Here is a 17,008-nt window from a genome sequence, read left to right as displayed (position 1 = left end):
GATGAAATTTTACGATTCCCGTAAGAGACAAACGATGGCTATAAAAATAAGTATAGAGAGGAGTGTGTATTATTATAACAATGCAAATAGTTACAATATACAAAGTGTATATAAAGCTATACATATTAAAATTTGCAGCGACTTTTGCGATTTGAAAGAAAAGTTTAGTACTAGGCATGCATAAATACCTGAAAAGCATCTCTATTATTCCAATATACCTTGAAATATTAAAAATAATGGAAAATCCTGCCAAATAAATACATGCCATAAATGAACTATAAACGTTTTTTGTAATTCAATAAAAATTAGTCTATTCTAGCTTGTATAATTAATAACAAATGCTTTGTATGTATTTCACTAGCAGATTATAAGCATCTTTCTTCACACGGTTAACCAGTTTTGGTTAGAATTGTACAGCTTTATGTTTACCGATAGTTGCCACCATCATTTCAAGGATTCCATTGTTGCATTCATCGCAATGATCTGGCGTAGTTGCGTCGCCTTTAGCCGCATCCGACGTTGCCATTGTTGCAATTTTATTGCCGGTGTTACCGTCCCCACGGAGATCGTAAAGCATGCAACAGCGTTCGATACTATCTACCACGATCCGCTGCCTTTAAGATGGGATATGCGACCGCAGGACGCGTATTATAGCGCACCGAAGCCACCGCAACGCCAATTTTCATTCATTTCTAATAAATTGATACGAGGCGCGGTGCGACGGCTCTCGAACCACGGGATTGGTCGAGGCGTTCCCCAAGGCTCGATACTCGGGCCCCAGTTGTAAATCAACTTTACAACCTTTAATTACAGATATTTGCCGTCTCACGTGAATGTACGGGATATCGAGGGCCGCGCTCGCGAAAATATCGCATAATAATGGGTATTGACCTGTAATGGCTCGCCTGTAGGTAGGCACTATCGGCTGCCTTTGTCTTGATGGTTGGAGCGAGAGAATATTCTTTTCTGAATGATTGCCAATTACATCGAATGGCCTCCTGAATTCCACTAAGCGATACAATACTTAAATATAACACTGCGCAGTTTTGATTTGCATCCGTATAAATGATTTATGTGTTATTAAAGTCAAACGTTCTGAAAAATTTAACACTTTAAATTCTCTTTTTGCGATTTTTTTCTGAATTATTTAAATTTTGACTTGAATTGGTCATTATTTAATCACTGCTTCAAAATTACTGACGTGATAAAACTGTCGGTTTCCTCGAGTGATTCTAATAAGAAAGTGTTATTGTGCGCTCGCGCAGTTCCCTACAATGTTGCACCGGATAGGGCGGCCGCCATTTTAATGTCTCTCAGACGGAATTACGCTGGATTGTTCTCAGCTTTACTGCTCCCCTCGTGATTGATCGTTGTATCCTCAGCCTTATGTCATTCTCGCACCGTATCTCTCGGAATTTGTACTACAAGCAATAAATACGTATTGAGTTATGGTGGCTTTGCAAGATTGCTGCAGACACTCTTCCCATCATTTAACACTATGGGTGCATGAATCTTATAATTTATATGAGTTTCTTCATAAAATTATGGGCATATTAACGCAGTTAGTAATAAAGTTGGGGAAGCCAAAAAATAATTTTACTCACCTCATTATCTTTATTGAATTTTTCCTCAAAAAGTCATGTTTTCATTATAAATATCTGTTAATTTTGGGAGAAGTACTCAAAATTACAAGTGATAACTATTCAGGCCTACTCAGTAACTGCTAATACTATCTATTCTATAGTTATCAAGGTTGTCAATTTGTATAACATTACTTTATTACTCCGTATACTCATAATACTATAAATAACACGTCTTTCAGATGTATTTAGTAAAACTTGATGGTATAGTAAAAAAAAATCGATTGAATAAGTGTTCGAGTGAAAAGGTTTAAAACAAGACAATTAGGACAAAAATGACACCATAATAGACACTTAAAGTGTGGAAATTAACACTAGTGTGATCGTATTTCTAAATTAAAACTTCACTTCAGGCCCGCAATAAATTCTTCCGCCCATAAACTTGTAACGACTGTCTAAACAGGGGCCAGCTGTCATGTACAGCGTTAATATACGAATATGAAATAAAATCAACCACTAACAACAGTTATAATAGGTAGATGCTAATTCTGAAATTTTAGTAGCTCTTAGGTCTCTGATTCGAATTTTTTTTTATAATGTCAATGTATGAAAAAAAATTATGAGGTAAGCCACTGCTTATGTTTTTTGTCACAAATTGTAGTTAAACAACTGACCAAAGAAATAAGAAATTAAACAAAAAGTCAAGCTTTGTTTCAAAAAATATACTGTCTGTCACATTTAGGAGCGAAACAGCAAATTATTTGTTCGGAATGTAAATATAAAGTTATTATATTCCCAGATTAATGAGGTAGGTAGGTTTAATGCCTATTTAAAAATTGTGCATCGTATTGTATGACCGTAATAAGCAAATTACTAAAATAATTGAGTAGTGGTAGTTATTTATACTCTTAGCTTTTGGTCAAATAATTTTCCATTGCAAAGTACCTAGTTATAAGATTTTATATCATTTGCGCCCAGTAAATCGTCTAGTACATGGAGGTAGGTATAATTTGATTGATGTTGTTATGTTTGTCACATTAAATTTAATTTATATCTTGAATCGTAAACATTTTACTGCCACATCGGTATTAGTACCTTGCGATTTGCATTTCGAACATGTGCGAGTTTCTATTTATAATCTACTGTATTATTATTTTTTATTGTTATTAACTCACCTTGTAGTAATCGCATTTGTATATTTAGGTTAAGGATTTAATGTTCTTTTAAGTCTATAATCATTGGTTTCAGTTTTTTTATTAAATTCATCTCAAACGATGTGTTCGGCTTACAAAGTTTTGAGTATTGCAAACGTGTTTGTAAAGAGTCGTAGCTGGAGCGTTACCAACATAGGCGAGTAATTGAGATTGATCGAGTCGTGAATCGAGTGGGGCGGTGCAATCAAAAGCGTATCAGACCAATGAGGGACCGGCGTCGGCTCTCCGTGCCTTCTCATTGGCCGATCGCAGGGTTGAGGCATAAAGGGCCTTGATACAGCTCTCGATAAGCGGTAGGCGTCAAATGTCGATTCGATCGATTATCGCTCGCATCGTCTACAGCCAACGGAATCTGATAGGTCAATTGTCTCCCACGGACAAAAGGCACACAACATACGATGCACTTACAAGACTATATCAAATTCATTTCTGAATTTCTGTATCTAATTTCAGATATTAAAGTAGTTTACTGCGAAAGGAATAATACCATCATAATTATAATCCGGCTGTAAAATTCATCCGCTGTAATATTTAGAGGAGATTAGGGAGCAAATCACTCGTTATTTACAATCCTTTATCAGCACCCGGGGGCGTTAGACTTTGCGATTTACGAGACTCGCGAGTTTTGCGCACAAAAGAGCTGAACCTTTCTAAGCGACATCGAGTGCCAATAAATATCGGGCAAGGTGCGAATAATCGATACAGCGGCAACACTGTAACTATTGCGGTATAGGGAAAAGAGTTCATTCTATTCGGACGCCCATAAAATAAGGACATAAAGTGAAATTCATAATGCATATTTAGTATGAGGTTTCGTAGGAAAAGCAATAATTTGTCACAATTGGGCACGATTAGATTGGCTCTGTCGGCGATTGGACATACGTCGTAAATTACTGCTTAACCGGCGGAGTTGTGTGGTGCGTTGCGGCTAACGTCTGTTGGTTTGCGTGCCGAGTCGTTCTTCGCGGTAGGGTTATGCAAATAACGTTTGCATGGTGCTGGACGCACGCGCATCGAATCGCGCGTTTTCCGCCGGGCGTGAGGCGAGTGGGGGGTAAAGCGGTTAGTGGAAATCGTTATTGGGGTGATTGCTTTCATAAACAATAGCTTTTGTCCACGGTTCCTTGTAACACTTGTTATTTAGACGGACGAACCGCTAGGTGCGTGTGATAACATGTTGCACGTCGCGCCTACTTACTTTGATTCTAGTTCGTTTGATCGTGCTTTATCTAGTTTTGTAAATGTCAAAATGATGTAATAAATGTTTAGTTTACCTAATTTAAATATTGGATAGGAGAAGACGTTACTATGCGCGATTTCACATTATACAATGACGATTAAGATTAATTTAATAATAATAGAAAGTCAATATCTCTAGATGTTTCGTATTAAAACCTGCGTAGCGAGAAAATTGCACCGTACAGTTTTTCCTGGTTCTCGTGGATTTTATCAAATGGAGCCTAATGTTCATTACCTTATAAATAAGTGATAATAATACAGGGCTATTTGCAAAGGGTGTATGTATCTTACCGATGATGTATTAAAGTAGCCATCCTAATATATCTCTTTTGGTGGATTTATTTTCTTGGGGTTAAAAGCTCGAACTTTTAGTTTAGAAACATACTTTTTCACATACAAAAGTTAATAAAGTTAGCAGTGACAACCATGAATTAGTTGTGCTTACATTTATTGTCAAATTGATCACTGAATACTAAGGCAATAGAAAAAAGTTTCTCGATAATATTAAAACACTTATTCACACACACGTTCACAAGCCACGCAACACCTCTAAATTATATTAAGTCGTTACAATTAGTGAGGATCGTAGGTGCACATTTACAGGTAAATTTTATATGAAACATGAAATAGGAAGGTAGATAAGGTAAGTTACTTGAAATTATAATAATTTTTCTTTAGAGATATACTATTTATAGATGGTGTAGTAGGCCATTCTAAATGACCTTGAATTTATTTTAACCTTTTTTGTGCAAATTCTATTATGTTTGCTTACGTACTATATGTTAATAAACTTGTGACGTGAGAAAGCAACGTTGTGGATATTTAACCGTAAAGATTTTAGGGCTGTAACAGGAATTTACAGGTGATAATTTTAAAATTGTCTTACTTTGACTACCGAAGACTCCTTATCCTGTAAATATTTGAGGAACAATTCCTAAATTTAATTTAAATTATAATGCAAGGTAAGAGTTTGAAGCAGTATATTAGGAAAATACTGATGAATCATTAATCATACCCCGATTGACGATGGTGTAGGGGTTGCTAAACCATCGACTTTCGTCTATATGTTATCAACGTTTGCTTTCTTATTTCGGGCACATAATGCGGCGGGGGAATGATAGCCTGGAAAAAATTATAGTTACGGGCAACACCGAAGGCAAAACACCTAGAGGCCGGTCCCCAACAAGATGGGCAAACCAGCTGAAAAAATCAAATTCAGACCGCTTCTATCGAATCGCAAAAATGGCCTCCAACAGAAGTCGATGGAGGCAGTTTACCAACGCGAAGTTGAGATCTCACCAGGACCACGATCTTCAGTCATGAAGGAACGACCATAGAGAGAGAGAGAGAGAGAGAGAGAGGGAGGGGTTGCTAAGTTTGAACTTGGCTTTGTGACATCAACTCGTTACCGTTACTCTCAGCCATTTCTTTAAACCACTTAGGTTTAAAGAAATGGCTGAGAGCACTCTTCTATATTTAGGTTTTGTTTTACAATACTAATACAAAAATTACTCCCAAATTACTTAAGTTGAAAACCAATAACATCAGGGCTCCATTAAATAAACATGAACCCTTCAACAAATTGACTTCACATTATTTGCTCCAATTTCAGCGCATCACGTTGTACTTAGACATAAGCACAGCAATTAATCTCTTAAACGGGTGACGTTTGGAAACCCATCAGTGCCTTCCCCCTCCACTCCCCCAGCCTCCCCTGGATAACCGGGGAATGATTAACTGCAGACAGGAAGACGGATTGACAAATAGTCCGTCGGTATTTGCTAATGTTTCACGTTCATCAATAAACGATCGCCGAGGTCACGCTTTTTATTGCAAGCGTGAATTGTGTTTTATTTTTGCTCTGTAGCTATTTCGGGCTTTCGTCTTTTGGCCACCGAGTTCAATGATGCTGTGTTTGAATTTGTTTTGTTATAAACGTATTATAATTATTCTCAAGCATTGTGATGTTTCATTATCTATATCTTATGATATCAGACTTTTATGTTTTTCTATTTAAACTAGTTTGTTCTATCTAATGAATACTCCTGATTTATTAGCTATGTTAGTAACTAGATTTTTATTTATTTTCTGAAGCACTAACTAAAATCATAATAGGTAGGTGTAATATGTATTTTATAGAACCAAAGTTAACCCGGTGGCGTTTTATATCCATAAAGAGATACGCGTACATGAAAATTTATAAATTAAATTCAGTAATGCATTATCTATCAATGCCAATAAAACCTTATGTGTGCTTATATACCTACTGAGCTTGCTATGACAGATTATCGTAATGGAAGCTGTAGAATTAGAAGGAACTCAGTTTAAATTATCAAATCCGAGCAAAAAAGTCTCCCTTTTTAGGGTCCATACCCAAAAAGTGCCAACAAGCTCTGTCAGCGAGCTGTATCTTATGAACTGTAATAGATTTAGAGATAAAAACACTGATACAAATTATTAATCACAGAAAAGTCTAGGTATTTTGTTATATTTTTTCTCGTTCTTAATAATATTAAGTTTCATGTTGCAACGTTGTACTACATCCGTCAAGTGCAATGCTTCTTGCAGGTTTTATAAGATCCTAGATCGGATGCGTCGGTTAATATATCTGACATAATTTTTTTCACACAGACAGTGCTTCAAAAATTGGAATTACCTAGTGCTTAGGTGGTTGTGCGTTTTCGCATCAATAGTAACGGAATGCGTTGACTATTAGTTACTTCCAATACTTGCGCAATGCCGAGTCTCGAGAGATGTTGTCTATTCTTCGTCACGTCATTACCGCGTTAACCGCCGAATTACTGTAAATCAACTCGCAAACAATTGTGTATTTTCTGCTGGCCACACTGGCGGGCCAGACTAAATCCGTACCACGGAATATAGGATTAGTACTGACCGTACGTAACGCGTCGTAAACGCGCGATCTGACGCGCTCTTGTACATAAATCATACGATTGGGCGATGCGTTCCGATTTAACATGCTAGTGGTTTTATGACTAGTGTTGTCCTGTAAAGAGATATTTCTTAATCCGAATACCGCATACAATTAAAATTTTTCATATTTTAATAAGAAGAGATGGAAAAACGAATAAACAAAACAATTAGTAGGAAGCGCAAGAATTAATCAAGAACATTTTCGAAAATAAACAGTCCTTTCAACTTGCATGATGAAAACCATTGATTAAATTATTTATTGTACCTACACACAAAATAATAATATAAAGAAACACATAAAAGTAGTACACATCATCATTACTGATAGTATTACAGTAATTGAACCGTGCCTTCTATTTATAATGTCTATTAAAAAAATGTAACTAACGAAACTAACTGCGGAGCATTATTTCGTTTAAACTTGATAACGACAAAAACGATGTATGGATTGGTGCACATGGTGAAACCAAAAATCGTTATTTATACTTAAATGCGGTTCTTTGCAACACTAGATGATTTAAGCTTTACGGCTCTTATGCTTCCCTGTAAGGATTTTACTACTGTAAATAGAACGCGTATGAATGTTCGATAACTATGTTTGGTTATGGTCTATTTGATTTACATCTCTTGGAATTTTCCTATGCGTATTTCGAACACGTATTTTGTTTTGCGATCTTTAGCAATCGTGGGACACTTTATTAATTATTTTGATTAATCACTAAAACAAACCCTAACTTCGATATAGGGATGTGTTATGCTTTTTTGTTTAGACAAGAAGTTCAACATTTTTTTTTTATCACTTGCTACTGTGTCAGCAAGAAGGATTTCTAGAGTTTTTGTGTTAAAATCTCTTTCTTGTTCCTCTTGCTCATTAACAATTGAAGATTGGTTCTGTTGGTATATAAAAAGTAATGTTACTTTATGACTACTATTTATTTTAATTAAATTTTTCTGTTATTGTTCCAGGAACACCAATCAATCGACTGCCAATAATGGCGAAGTCTGTGCTAGATCTATACGAGTTGTACAACCTTGTGATAGCTCGAGGTGGCCTCGTGGAGGTCATCAACAAGAAACTCTGGCAGGAGATCATTAAGGGCCTGCGACTTCCTTCCTCCATCACCTCGGCCGCCTTCACTTTACGCACACAGTAAGCACCTCTCACATATTTAGATTACTTCAGATATTTCCTCAATTAAAAATCATTCTGGTAAATGCCCCTAAAAAACTCCTTGTTACCGCCACCATCATCTTGAACCGTATGTAATAAGAGTAAATTTGCGAAAAACAAAGACAAGGTATTTTTACACCTAAAATAAATAAAGGATATAAAAACAACGATAACGCAGTAGTACACTAAATGTGGACTTATTTCTCCCAAGCAACCTTTGCTATGTTCGAACATGCAAAGTTTTTGTAAACCTTCATTCAAATAACTACATACAAATACACAAACAACGATTAAAATAAAAAACGAATATTTACTATGCCACTGTTTTTAAAAAGGAATGACTCCTGAATTACGAAATAGTTTCTCAAAGACAAGAAACTAAACGCAAAATAATATCCTATTGAACAGTTGCATAGAACGCTTAGAAGCAGTTGTTTTTGATGACTAGTTTATGCAGGGTTCAAAATGTATAGGAAATAAATATTGATTGTAAGTTTAAGGTACATTTAAAGTCCTTTAAGAATCATTCAAATACAATGGTTGACTAATGCAGTTTGCAAGCAATAGACACAAAATCGGCCCTTGTAAACGAATTTTCCTTAGAATGTAAAATTAATTTCCCATTTGGCTTCAATTTATCCACAAAGAGAGAGAGACAAGGTGTGGTCTGTCAGGAGCCCTTCCATATTCGACAGTGTGTCATTATTCCATACAAACTCTCACGACTTGGAGACAAAACTTCCTCCACAATGGACGTACGTGAGCGGCCAGCGCGACATTATGACAACTTCATAATTAATAACCTCTAGCTCATCTCAGCCGATATAATTTCTCATTTATCTCAAGTTCCTTCACCTCACCTTTTGTCGGAGCAACATAAAGGTGTTATTCTAATTCAAACTGTGCACCGTTACGCACGACATGAATTTTGAACGCAACCGCCTTATTATGATTACTAATTACTCTGTTTTTGAGTAAAGTGGATTTCAAATGCGTAGCTACGTTGCCACCTTTTTCATTAAAATTTTCGTAACAGTCCTTTGTGCGTACTTACTATACTTGTTTACTAATTATTTCTGATCGTATTACCTACCTATGTAGTATCGTGTACTTAAATAGTTATGACTGACGGTTGGCGCAGTAGGCAGCGACCCTGCTTTCTGAGTCCAAGGCCGTGGGTTCGATTCCCACAACTGAAAAATGTTTGTATGATGAACATGGATGTTTTTCAGTATCTGTATATTATAAGTATTCATGTGCATTATATTTATAAAAATATTCATCAGCTATCGTAGTACCCATAACACTAGCTACGTTCACTTTGGGGTTAGATGGCGTGTATTGTCATAGTATATTTATTTATTTACTGAATTGATAAACATTCAACATCTTCTAAAGGTTTCCCGTAAAACAGGCATATATTTTGTGTACTTAATTAAAACTATAAGAGATTCTGTCTTTTATAGTTTTAATAAGTTCATTTCATTAAATTTAATATATTAAACGATGATTAATTGCTTCATCATTAAATCTATGTGACGTATAGGAGTGAAATCATCAAAAATCTGCAGAATATAAAAAAATTGTCTGATCAAATTTTGAAATATTCTAAGACGTCTAATTGAAGACTCTTCAAACGCTTTTGTGAGCGATTTCGGAGTCACTCGACATAAAATTAGATTACAGTAATGACGAATGTCATATATTTAGCTTTCTCATTTGACAGACTTATGAAAAGGTAGCCGACTTTTTTATGAGGCGTCGGTCCGTGTTTCTTATTGTGAGCCGCATTAAATATGTGAACGTTTAATATGAGTTATGGTACAGTATAGATGACAATATGCTAGTGTAAAATTGACTCATCATAGAATGGGATTAAGAATGTCCTTTGAAGAATAGGCGTTTGATAATTGAGCTTGAAATTATGATTTATATGTGTCGCGTTTCGACCAAAGTTGATAGGTACATTGACTTATGACATTACATCATAGGTGGGTACGTTTTCAAAAGACCCGCAGATACCGGAGCAGCTTTATATTACTGATATTTTAATAGTTTTATTATTTATCACCTGAACAATTTTATACCTTAGAATGCGGCATAATTTCAAAGAATTTAATAAAACTTCTTTCTCCTCTTATTGTATACTTTACCTACCTTATACTTATGAAGATTAAAAAATGTAATGTTAGTATCAGTGTTGTTAATATTTTGTTATGTTGTTAGATATTATCTACATCATCACTCTAGATTAACATCTTTGTCTCCACCCTTCTCCGTAGCCATGCGGAAATTTACGGTTAATTTATTTTGCGTTTCTATCGTTATTAAATGACTTAATGAAGATTATAAAATGATTAAATGAAGATTATGCTGAAACATAGCTACTTCTTTTTAGATACATGAAATATCTGTACGATTACGAGTGCGAGAAAAAGAACCTGTCAACGAGGAATGAGCTGGACGCCGCTATAGAAGGAAACAAGCGTGAGGGGCGTCGTGCTTCTGGGCAATATGATGCGCAGGCTGCTTTGGCCATGGTAAGTTCACCTAAAATCTGACAATAGAAGCTTCTTATAAATCTTAACCACATTTGCAACATCGTCATCATCTCTACCGAAGGTCGTGCACCGGTCGACATATTATTATTACTTTAGTAGAGTTCTTTACGTTTAATTTCCGATTATATCCAGCATTGTTTCACGTCAAATGTCTATCATATTTAGTTTGGTTGGCTACAAATAAATCTTAAGAGAGCATCATTTCAGCCATCTCGTAAAATTATACGTTGGAATGTAAAAGTAAAAAGTTTCAAGTACATGTTGAAAATTCGTAATTTATGCAAAAATAAAGGTTTTTTCTGATGTGATTGTAAATTTTAACAAAACTTTATTACTTTATCAAGATGATCTCTTTTTTGACCATGATACCCGTAATACTTACCTAGATAAATATGTATTTTCATTATTAAGTTTCTAAGCATTGCTGATTATCTTTACAGCCTCCTCTAAGCAGAATGCCAGCGTCCCTCGCGCAGTTGTCACAACATATGCAGCCTCTATCTCTATCGCTGGGTGGAGGGGTCGCTGGTATACCCCGTCTTCCACCACTGCCGCCTCACGCTCCGCATATAACTCAGCACGATATAGAATACCGCGTGCGAGAGTATATGAAGATGATTCAGCAACAACGCGAGTTGATCCGGAATGGTAAGATTTAAATTCGTTAGCAAGTATTTATCATCCTGTGACCAGCCATCATATTTTGTATCAACAATGACCTGTCTTGTATCATACTTACATTGTTTTATAACTATCACTGTATTGAATATGTTGTTTTAAACATCTTTCATAGTTTAATTTATCTAAGTAAATGCAATACTTTAGATAGTATATATAATCAAAAATTAGGTTTTATTAGATATATTAGGTGTCCTCCAAGGTGGTCTAATTCAACCACAATAATTTATGATAGTAACTTTAAACTAACCTTTTGTTACAGGTTCGGAATCACCCCCAAGTGCCCCAATGGTATCTCCTCGAGATGCAGCGCTCTCAGCCATCGATGTATCCCGCCTTACTCTCTGGTCTTTATACAACAACAATAACAACAGCCCTCAACCAGACCTCGAGCCACAACGGTAAGGCATTGTACTGCCATGTACCAATAACCGACAGCTTTAGATTCGAACTAAAGGATACATTTATAATTTTAAAAACTTAACAGTCTTTATCTTTACAGAGAGGCCTTAAACCTAAGCGAAAGTCCAAATTCAAGCATAAGCGGTGGTAAAAGGGAAGCGTGTCGTTCTCCGCCTCCACCCGCAAAGCGTCGCACCCCGCGTCCTCCTTCCCCCGCGCCGGTGCCCTCCCCGCAGTTACCCCGCGAGCCTTCACCGCGCACTCATGCGCACCTTAACGGCAACTCGAACGGGGTGAACGGAGCCGCCTTCAAAATCACCACAAGGGGTATGCCAAATTATATATAGTAGGCGAAAGTAAGGCAAAATTGATAAGAAATTCAATAAGACATATCTATTGGCTTTAACTTATTTATTTACTGTGGCAGCTTCCTCCGTGGTACTACTATCATCTACTGCAATAAACAACTTTTAGTCCAACAGCGGTTAGTTATAGCCTATGACTTTTTGTCATCAATAGCTTATAACTTAAAGGCTATTGATGACAAAAATACAATCTATACTATACATGTGAAAGACAAACAAACAGACAGACTGTTTGTTTGTTACCAAAATATTCCACAAACGAGGTTGATAATAAAAAAAAATTTTTAGAGTGGCTTAACCATGTCAACCTCTATTGCCGAACCAGTATTAACGTAATTTAGTACACTGATATATCGGATCCTGGAGACGAACCAAGAATACTTTAAAATCTAAGAAATTAAAAAAATACGAGCTGTCGCCTGCATTCTTCGTCCAAGATTTTTACGGATTTTTTTTACAAATCCCTTGGAAATCGTTTATTTTGCTGGAATAAAAAGTGTCACATGTTACTCTCCATCTTTTCAACTAACTTTATCCCAAAAATTAAGTTGATTGGTTGCTTAAGACGCGAAGGAAGGACAAACAAACAAATATAGTAGTCTCATTTATAATATTAGTAAGGACGGTATGGCGGTCAGTTTCATTGTATAACCGTAAAATGTTTTGTTCCTAACTTATATTAGTTCGTTTGAGTTTGATGCTAACCTAACATTTTTTTTCACAGGTGACGCAAACACTGGTGACCAGCAGCTCGTTGTATCAATCGAACTTAATGGTGTGACGTATGAGGGCGTTCTGTTCCCATCACAAAACGGCAACGGTCAGAATGGTCACAGGCAAATGGTATCCTAAGCTCTATATATCCTGTATCTAAGTATTAGGATCACGTTTTATTGAATATATACGCTGTTTATGTCCCAAAGTATTCCATTAATCAGTGTTGGAGGAACTTCGATTGAAGAAGTCCAAAAAAGGGTAGTTTGGAAATATTATTAGAAAAAGGGTCGAATGAAGTCATTTTTTATTACAAAGTAGCAATGTCTTAATATTCATTTTGATAATACCTTGAGATTTAACATCTTAGATAGGTGTTAATTTACGTCAGTGAAAATGTTAAGTGGTGGAATCACAGATAAAACATGAAACAACTTTGCGTGTGGTTTGAAAGGCTTGCTAATATATGGTGATTTCGAATTCGTATCGTAATTTCCACAGTATATCTATAGTAGTAGTTAATCGCCTCAATTTTACTACCAGTGAAATTCGTGAAAAGGTGAAAAAGTTAAAGTGAAATTACTGATTTATGCACATTAACATTTTTCACTGACTGACGACAGTGATTAAAAACAATATGATATGAAACTTTAAGATGTTTCTAGTCTGATAAGTTTGCTTGATAATTAAAAAAAATATTAATGGGACTTAAAGTGTATGAAAGTATTTGTATTTATATAAACTGAGTTTTCGTTTATACCGATCATCCAATATTATGAGAAATATCGTATGGTATGGAATAAAATTCGCTTATGTCACTGCCCTGAGAAACGCTACTCTAGCTTCATATGTTGTGCACTCTGTACGCCAAATAGAGGGTTAATCTGTGAAACGTATCTGTTTGTCTCCTTCGCTTCGCTTCAGAGTGTATTGCTGTCTCGCTTGCATAGAAGCGGTTGGCGCAGAGTAAGAGAGGAATTATAATTTTGATCAATGGTGGATTTTTTTGATTACTTTTTATTTGGCCTGCAGAGTTTAATTATTGTCTTGTTCTCTAGTGGATGCTTTGTATATTTTATTATTTTAAATAAATAACGGTCAAATGACAATTTTCTGTAAATATAGTTTTGGTATTAACATTATGTTACTTATTTATAATTTTTGGTAAGCGTCGAATGTAGCGCGGCTTGTTTGGTGTTTTTTTATATGATTTTTTTTTATGTAAATTTTTGTAAATATCTCGTGTAAATGGTAGTATCGTTTCTGTACGCCGCATTGTATGTTTGTGATTATTACGTACCTATGGATGGTTCTAGGTGTATATTTTATCATCTACGACTTTGTCAGTATTGTATTTTAGCTAAGGTATTTATAGTTCAGTGGAATTTTAAAATAAAAACATTTCGTATTATGTATCTCCTATAATATTTTAACGCGTTTCCATGAGTCTTTCGGTTGCGTGATTCGAGTATTTGCATCGGTGAAAACTTTGTACTAAACCCTCCCATGTCAAGTTAGTCACAAGAAATCTTGTAACTAACTTGACATGGGAGTTACTACAAATAACAAATCCTTACTCGGAAAGTTAACATATTAGGTATTTAGCCGTCATTGTTTTTCCAGTTATTGAACTTTTATTTTTTTATATTATACTACGTATTATTTTATTATCATTCCTTGTGTCAAATTCGGAATGAGTCAAATTTCGCCCGTAGTTTTACCGTCGTAACCAGAAACGTTTACGCTTTAGTTGGAGTACGCTTTACTATTTGTTGAAACCCGTGCCTCTAATTATTTGCTTACTTCCGTAGGGCCTTATTTAATAAACATGGCATTAAGTCGGAATAGTGGTGTGGCAAACATCGCATAACCATTCCAACGTTATGCAACGATTTTTGATAAGACCCTTTAAGAAAACACGAACTAATTCCGATCATAAAAGAAAAGATTGCCGCCTTTGCAAATATACTTAACACCAACTTGGGTTTTTCACATTTTTATACTTGAGTAATTTAACGATATTATAATAAATAGTCTGCTTAAAAATAGATATAAAAGTCGATCTTTGTAGCTATCTCGAATATATATTCTTTGTTATTTTTTAAATTGTGTAGGAAGCTTGACGAACTTGATGTTTTTTTTTAATCTTACACCCATCATCAAAGCTTTCTGCATAGTTTAAATCTTGTAATGGACACCAATTTTCATATTATATTAAGAACCCTGATTGTCTATGGCATAGAGTCTAGTATTAAAATCGTGTTATAATTTGTGACCCGGCTGCTGTTGTCACAGTTTCAATGCATAGATAATCAGGGCCAAAGATGTTTGTAAGAAATCGTTTAGAATGCACACTACTTAAAATAAACATTGTGGTGTGGAAGTAAATATGAAGTTTCAATGGCCATTTCCTTAGATAAGGGCTCTGATTTTCTAGTTTTTTTTAATCTTAACTACGGATCAAACGCATTTGGTGATGTAAATTTTCCCATTTGTTTTGCCTTTTGATTTTTACGTCAAACATTGTAATAAAGAGTGTTTTATGTTTAAAATGTAATGAAAAATCAGGGCCAAGCTTTAGCTTTTAGGTTTTTTAATAGTTGAAAATAAATAAAAATATGTCGTCTAAAAACATGTTTAGCGGCGAAAAATTACAAACCTTTTTTAATTTTTTATGAATAGGAATAGAAATATTTATGTTCTCAGATTTATAATTAGGTACTATGACCATTTTCATGTGGCGCATCGTATTGTATAAGTGCAATAAGCGGAATCCAAAATAAATGAAAAAAAATAAAAATAATAATCTCCAATTTATTCGAATCGGACTTAGAATTAGGAGTAGGTAATGTATAATTATTATGAGATGCTTTGTAAATGACTGATTTCAATAATTTACGATTAATTTAATGGATTTAATTATAATGGTTAATTTTTACAATTCGATTTGTAGGATCGCAAATCTTAGAGGTATGTAGCGGTAGCAGACTATGTCCAGATAGGGCGAATTTTTCGCGAATCCTCCCGCCATACTGTACCCTGTATTAAATATTAATAAATTAAATATAAAATATTAAAATTAAATACTAAAGTAATTTTCAATTATCGAAACACTATAGTGTCAAAGTAAAATGAACCTAACTTTAACCATTTTAAAGTAGAATTTTCAGTAATACTTCATTTTACTTTTCAATCGTTCCACTAGGAGCGCTTTTTATATAATTGTGAACGAAATTATACAAAGTAATGGAAATTAGGTCTACTTTGTCCTAACATTATAGTTACTTGAAAACGACTTATGATTATGCAACTTGAGTTTCGCAATTTGAGATACATACTTTACTCCACGGTGACGTCACACGTGTACTTTGACAATGGAATTACTATAAATATGGAATACTAATAAAGCTCAAGAAAAATGCGTATAACACTCTTTTTGGACGCAATTCAGTGGTACACTTTCGCGCGAAATTCGCCCTTCTGGACAAAGCCTTAGTACATTCCTAATAATGTACAATAATAATTATTAAATAATAAAAAAAAATCAAACCCGGCCTACTATTTCGCATAGACATCGGCCGGATGCATTAACGATTTTCGTCTTACACCAAAAATGTTTTGATGTATTCAAATAATATACATGAATAAATAATTATTATAATGACATATCAACCTGATTTTTATTTCCTTCTCTACAGATATCTGTATCAATCCGTGTCATTATTTATGAACTGCTGTCTGCACCCCCCTGGCATAGAGGACAAAATTTTTATCCCTCGATTGTATCAACTGACAAGGACGCCGCTTGCTTACTTATCCTTGCGAAAGTACGGCAAACCGGAAAAGGATAAGTTTATTCCGTTAAATAGTATATTATTTGGATATTATTTACACGCGCTCACTCATGCTTGGACAGTGTACAAAAATAGAAATAGGAAAACTATATTTCAACAAAACACAAAGAAACAAGTGCTAGGATGTAAAAGCTACCTCAGCGTGATTTTTTAAAGGAAACCTGAGCGTGCGAAGCCGTTAAAAAAGTGGAAAGTGGAAGATATACATATTGTCATTTCCCTGTGGAGAATAATGTCTCCTGCCCTGCCGTACTGGGGAATTTTCGGTATTGGAGGGAATTTTTTCTAGAAAGCGT

The 17,008-nt window shown here is 35.1% G+C and overlaps 1 protein-coding gene across 1 annotated transcript in view; it reads left to right on the top strand.

Annotated features, from left to right (window-relative positions):
- Positions 1 to 16,530, top strand: part of LOC120633417 (protein dead ringer) — a 189,118-nt gene extending 172,588 nt beyond the window's left edge. The window contains exons 6-11 of the mRNA XM_039903624.1: positions 7,934 to 8,117; positions 10,537 to 10,678; positions 11,140 to 11,347; positions 11,640 to 11,778; positions 11,865 to 12,106; positions 12,869 to 16,530. Coding sequence (XP_039759558.1) covers positions 7,934 to 8,117; positions 10,537 to 10,678; positions 11,140 to 11,347; positions 11,640 to 11,778; positions 11,865 to 12,106; positions 12,869 to 12,996 — 1,043 coding nt within the window. The 3' untranslated portion in view covers positions 12,997 to 16,530. The remainder of the gene's footprint in view (positions 1 to 7,933; positions 8,118 to 10,536; positions 10,679 to 11,139; positions 11,348 to 11,639; positions 11,779 to 11,864; positions 12,107 to 12,868) is intronic.
- Positions 16,531 to 17,008: the final 478 nt, after the last annotated feature.

Source organism: Pararge aegeria, chromosome 21 (assembly GCF_905163445.1).
Source record: "Pararge aegeria chromosome 21, ilParAegt1.1, whole genome shotgun sequence".
Lineage (NCBI taxonomy): Eukaryota > Metazoa > Arthropoda > Insecta > Lepidoptera > Nymphalidae > Pararge > Pararge aegeria.
Note: the sequence above shows the minus strand (reverse complement) of the source record. Positions and strands in the feature narration are given on the sequence as shown.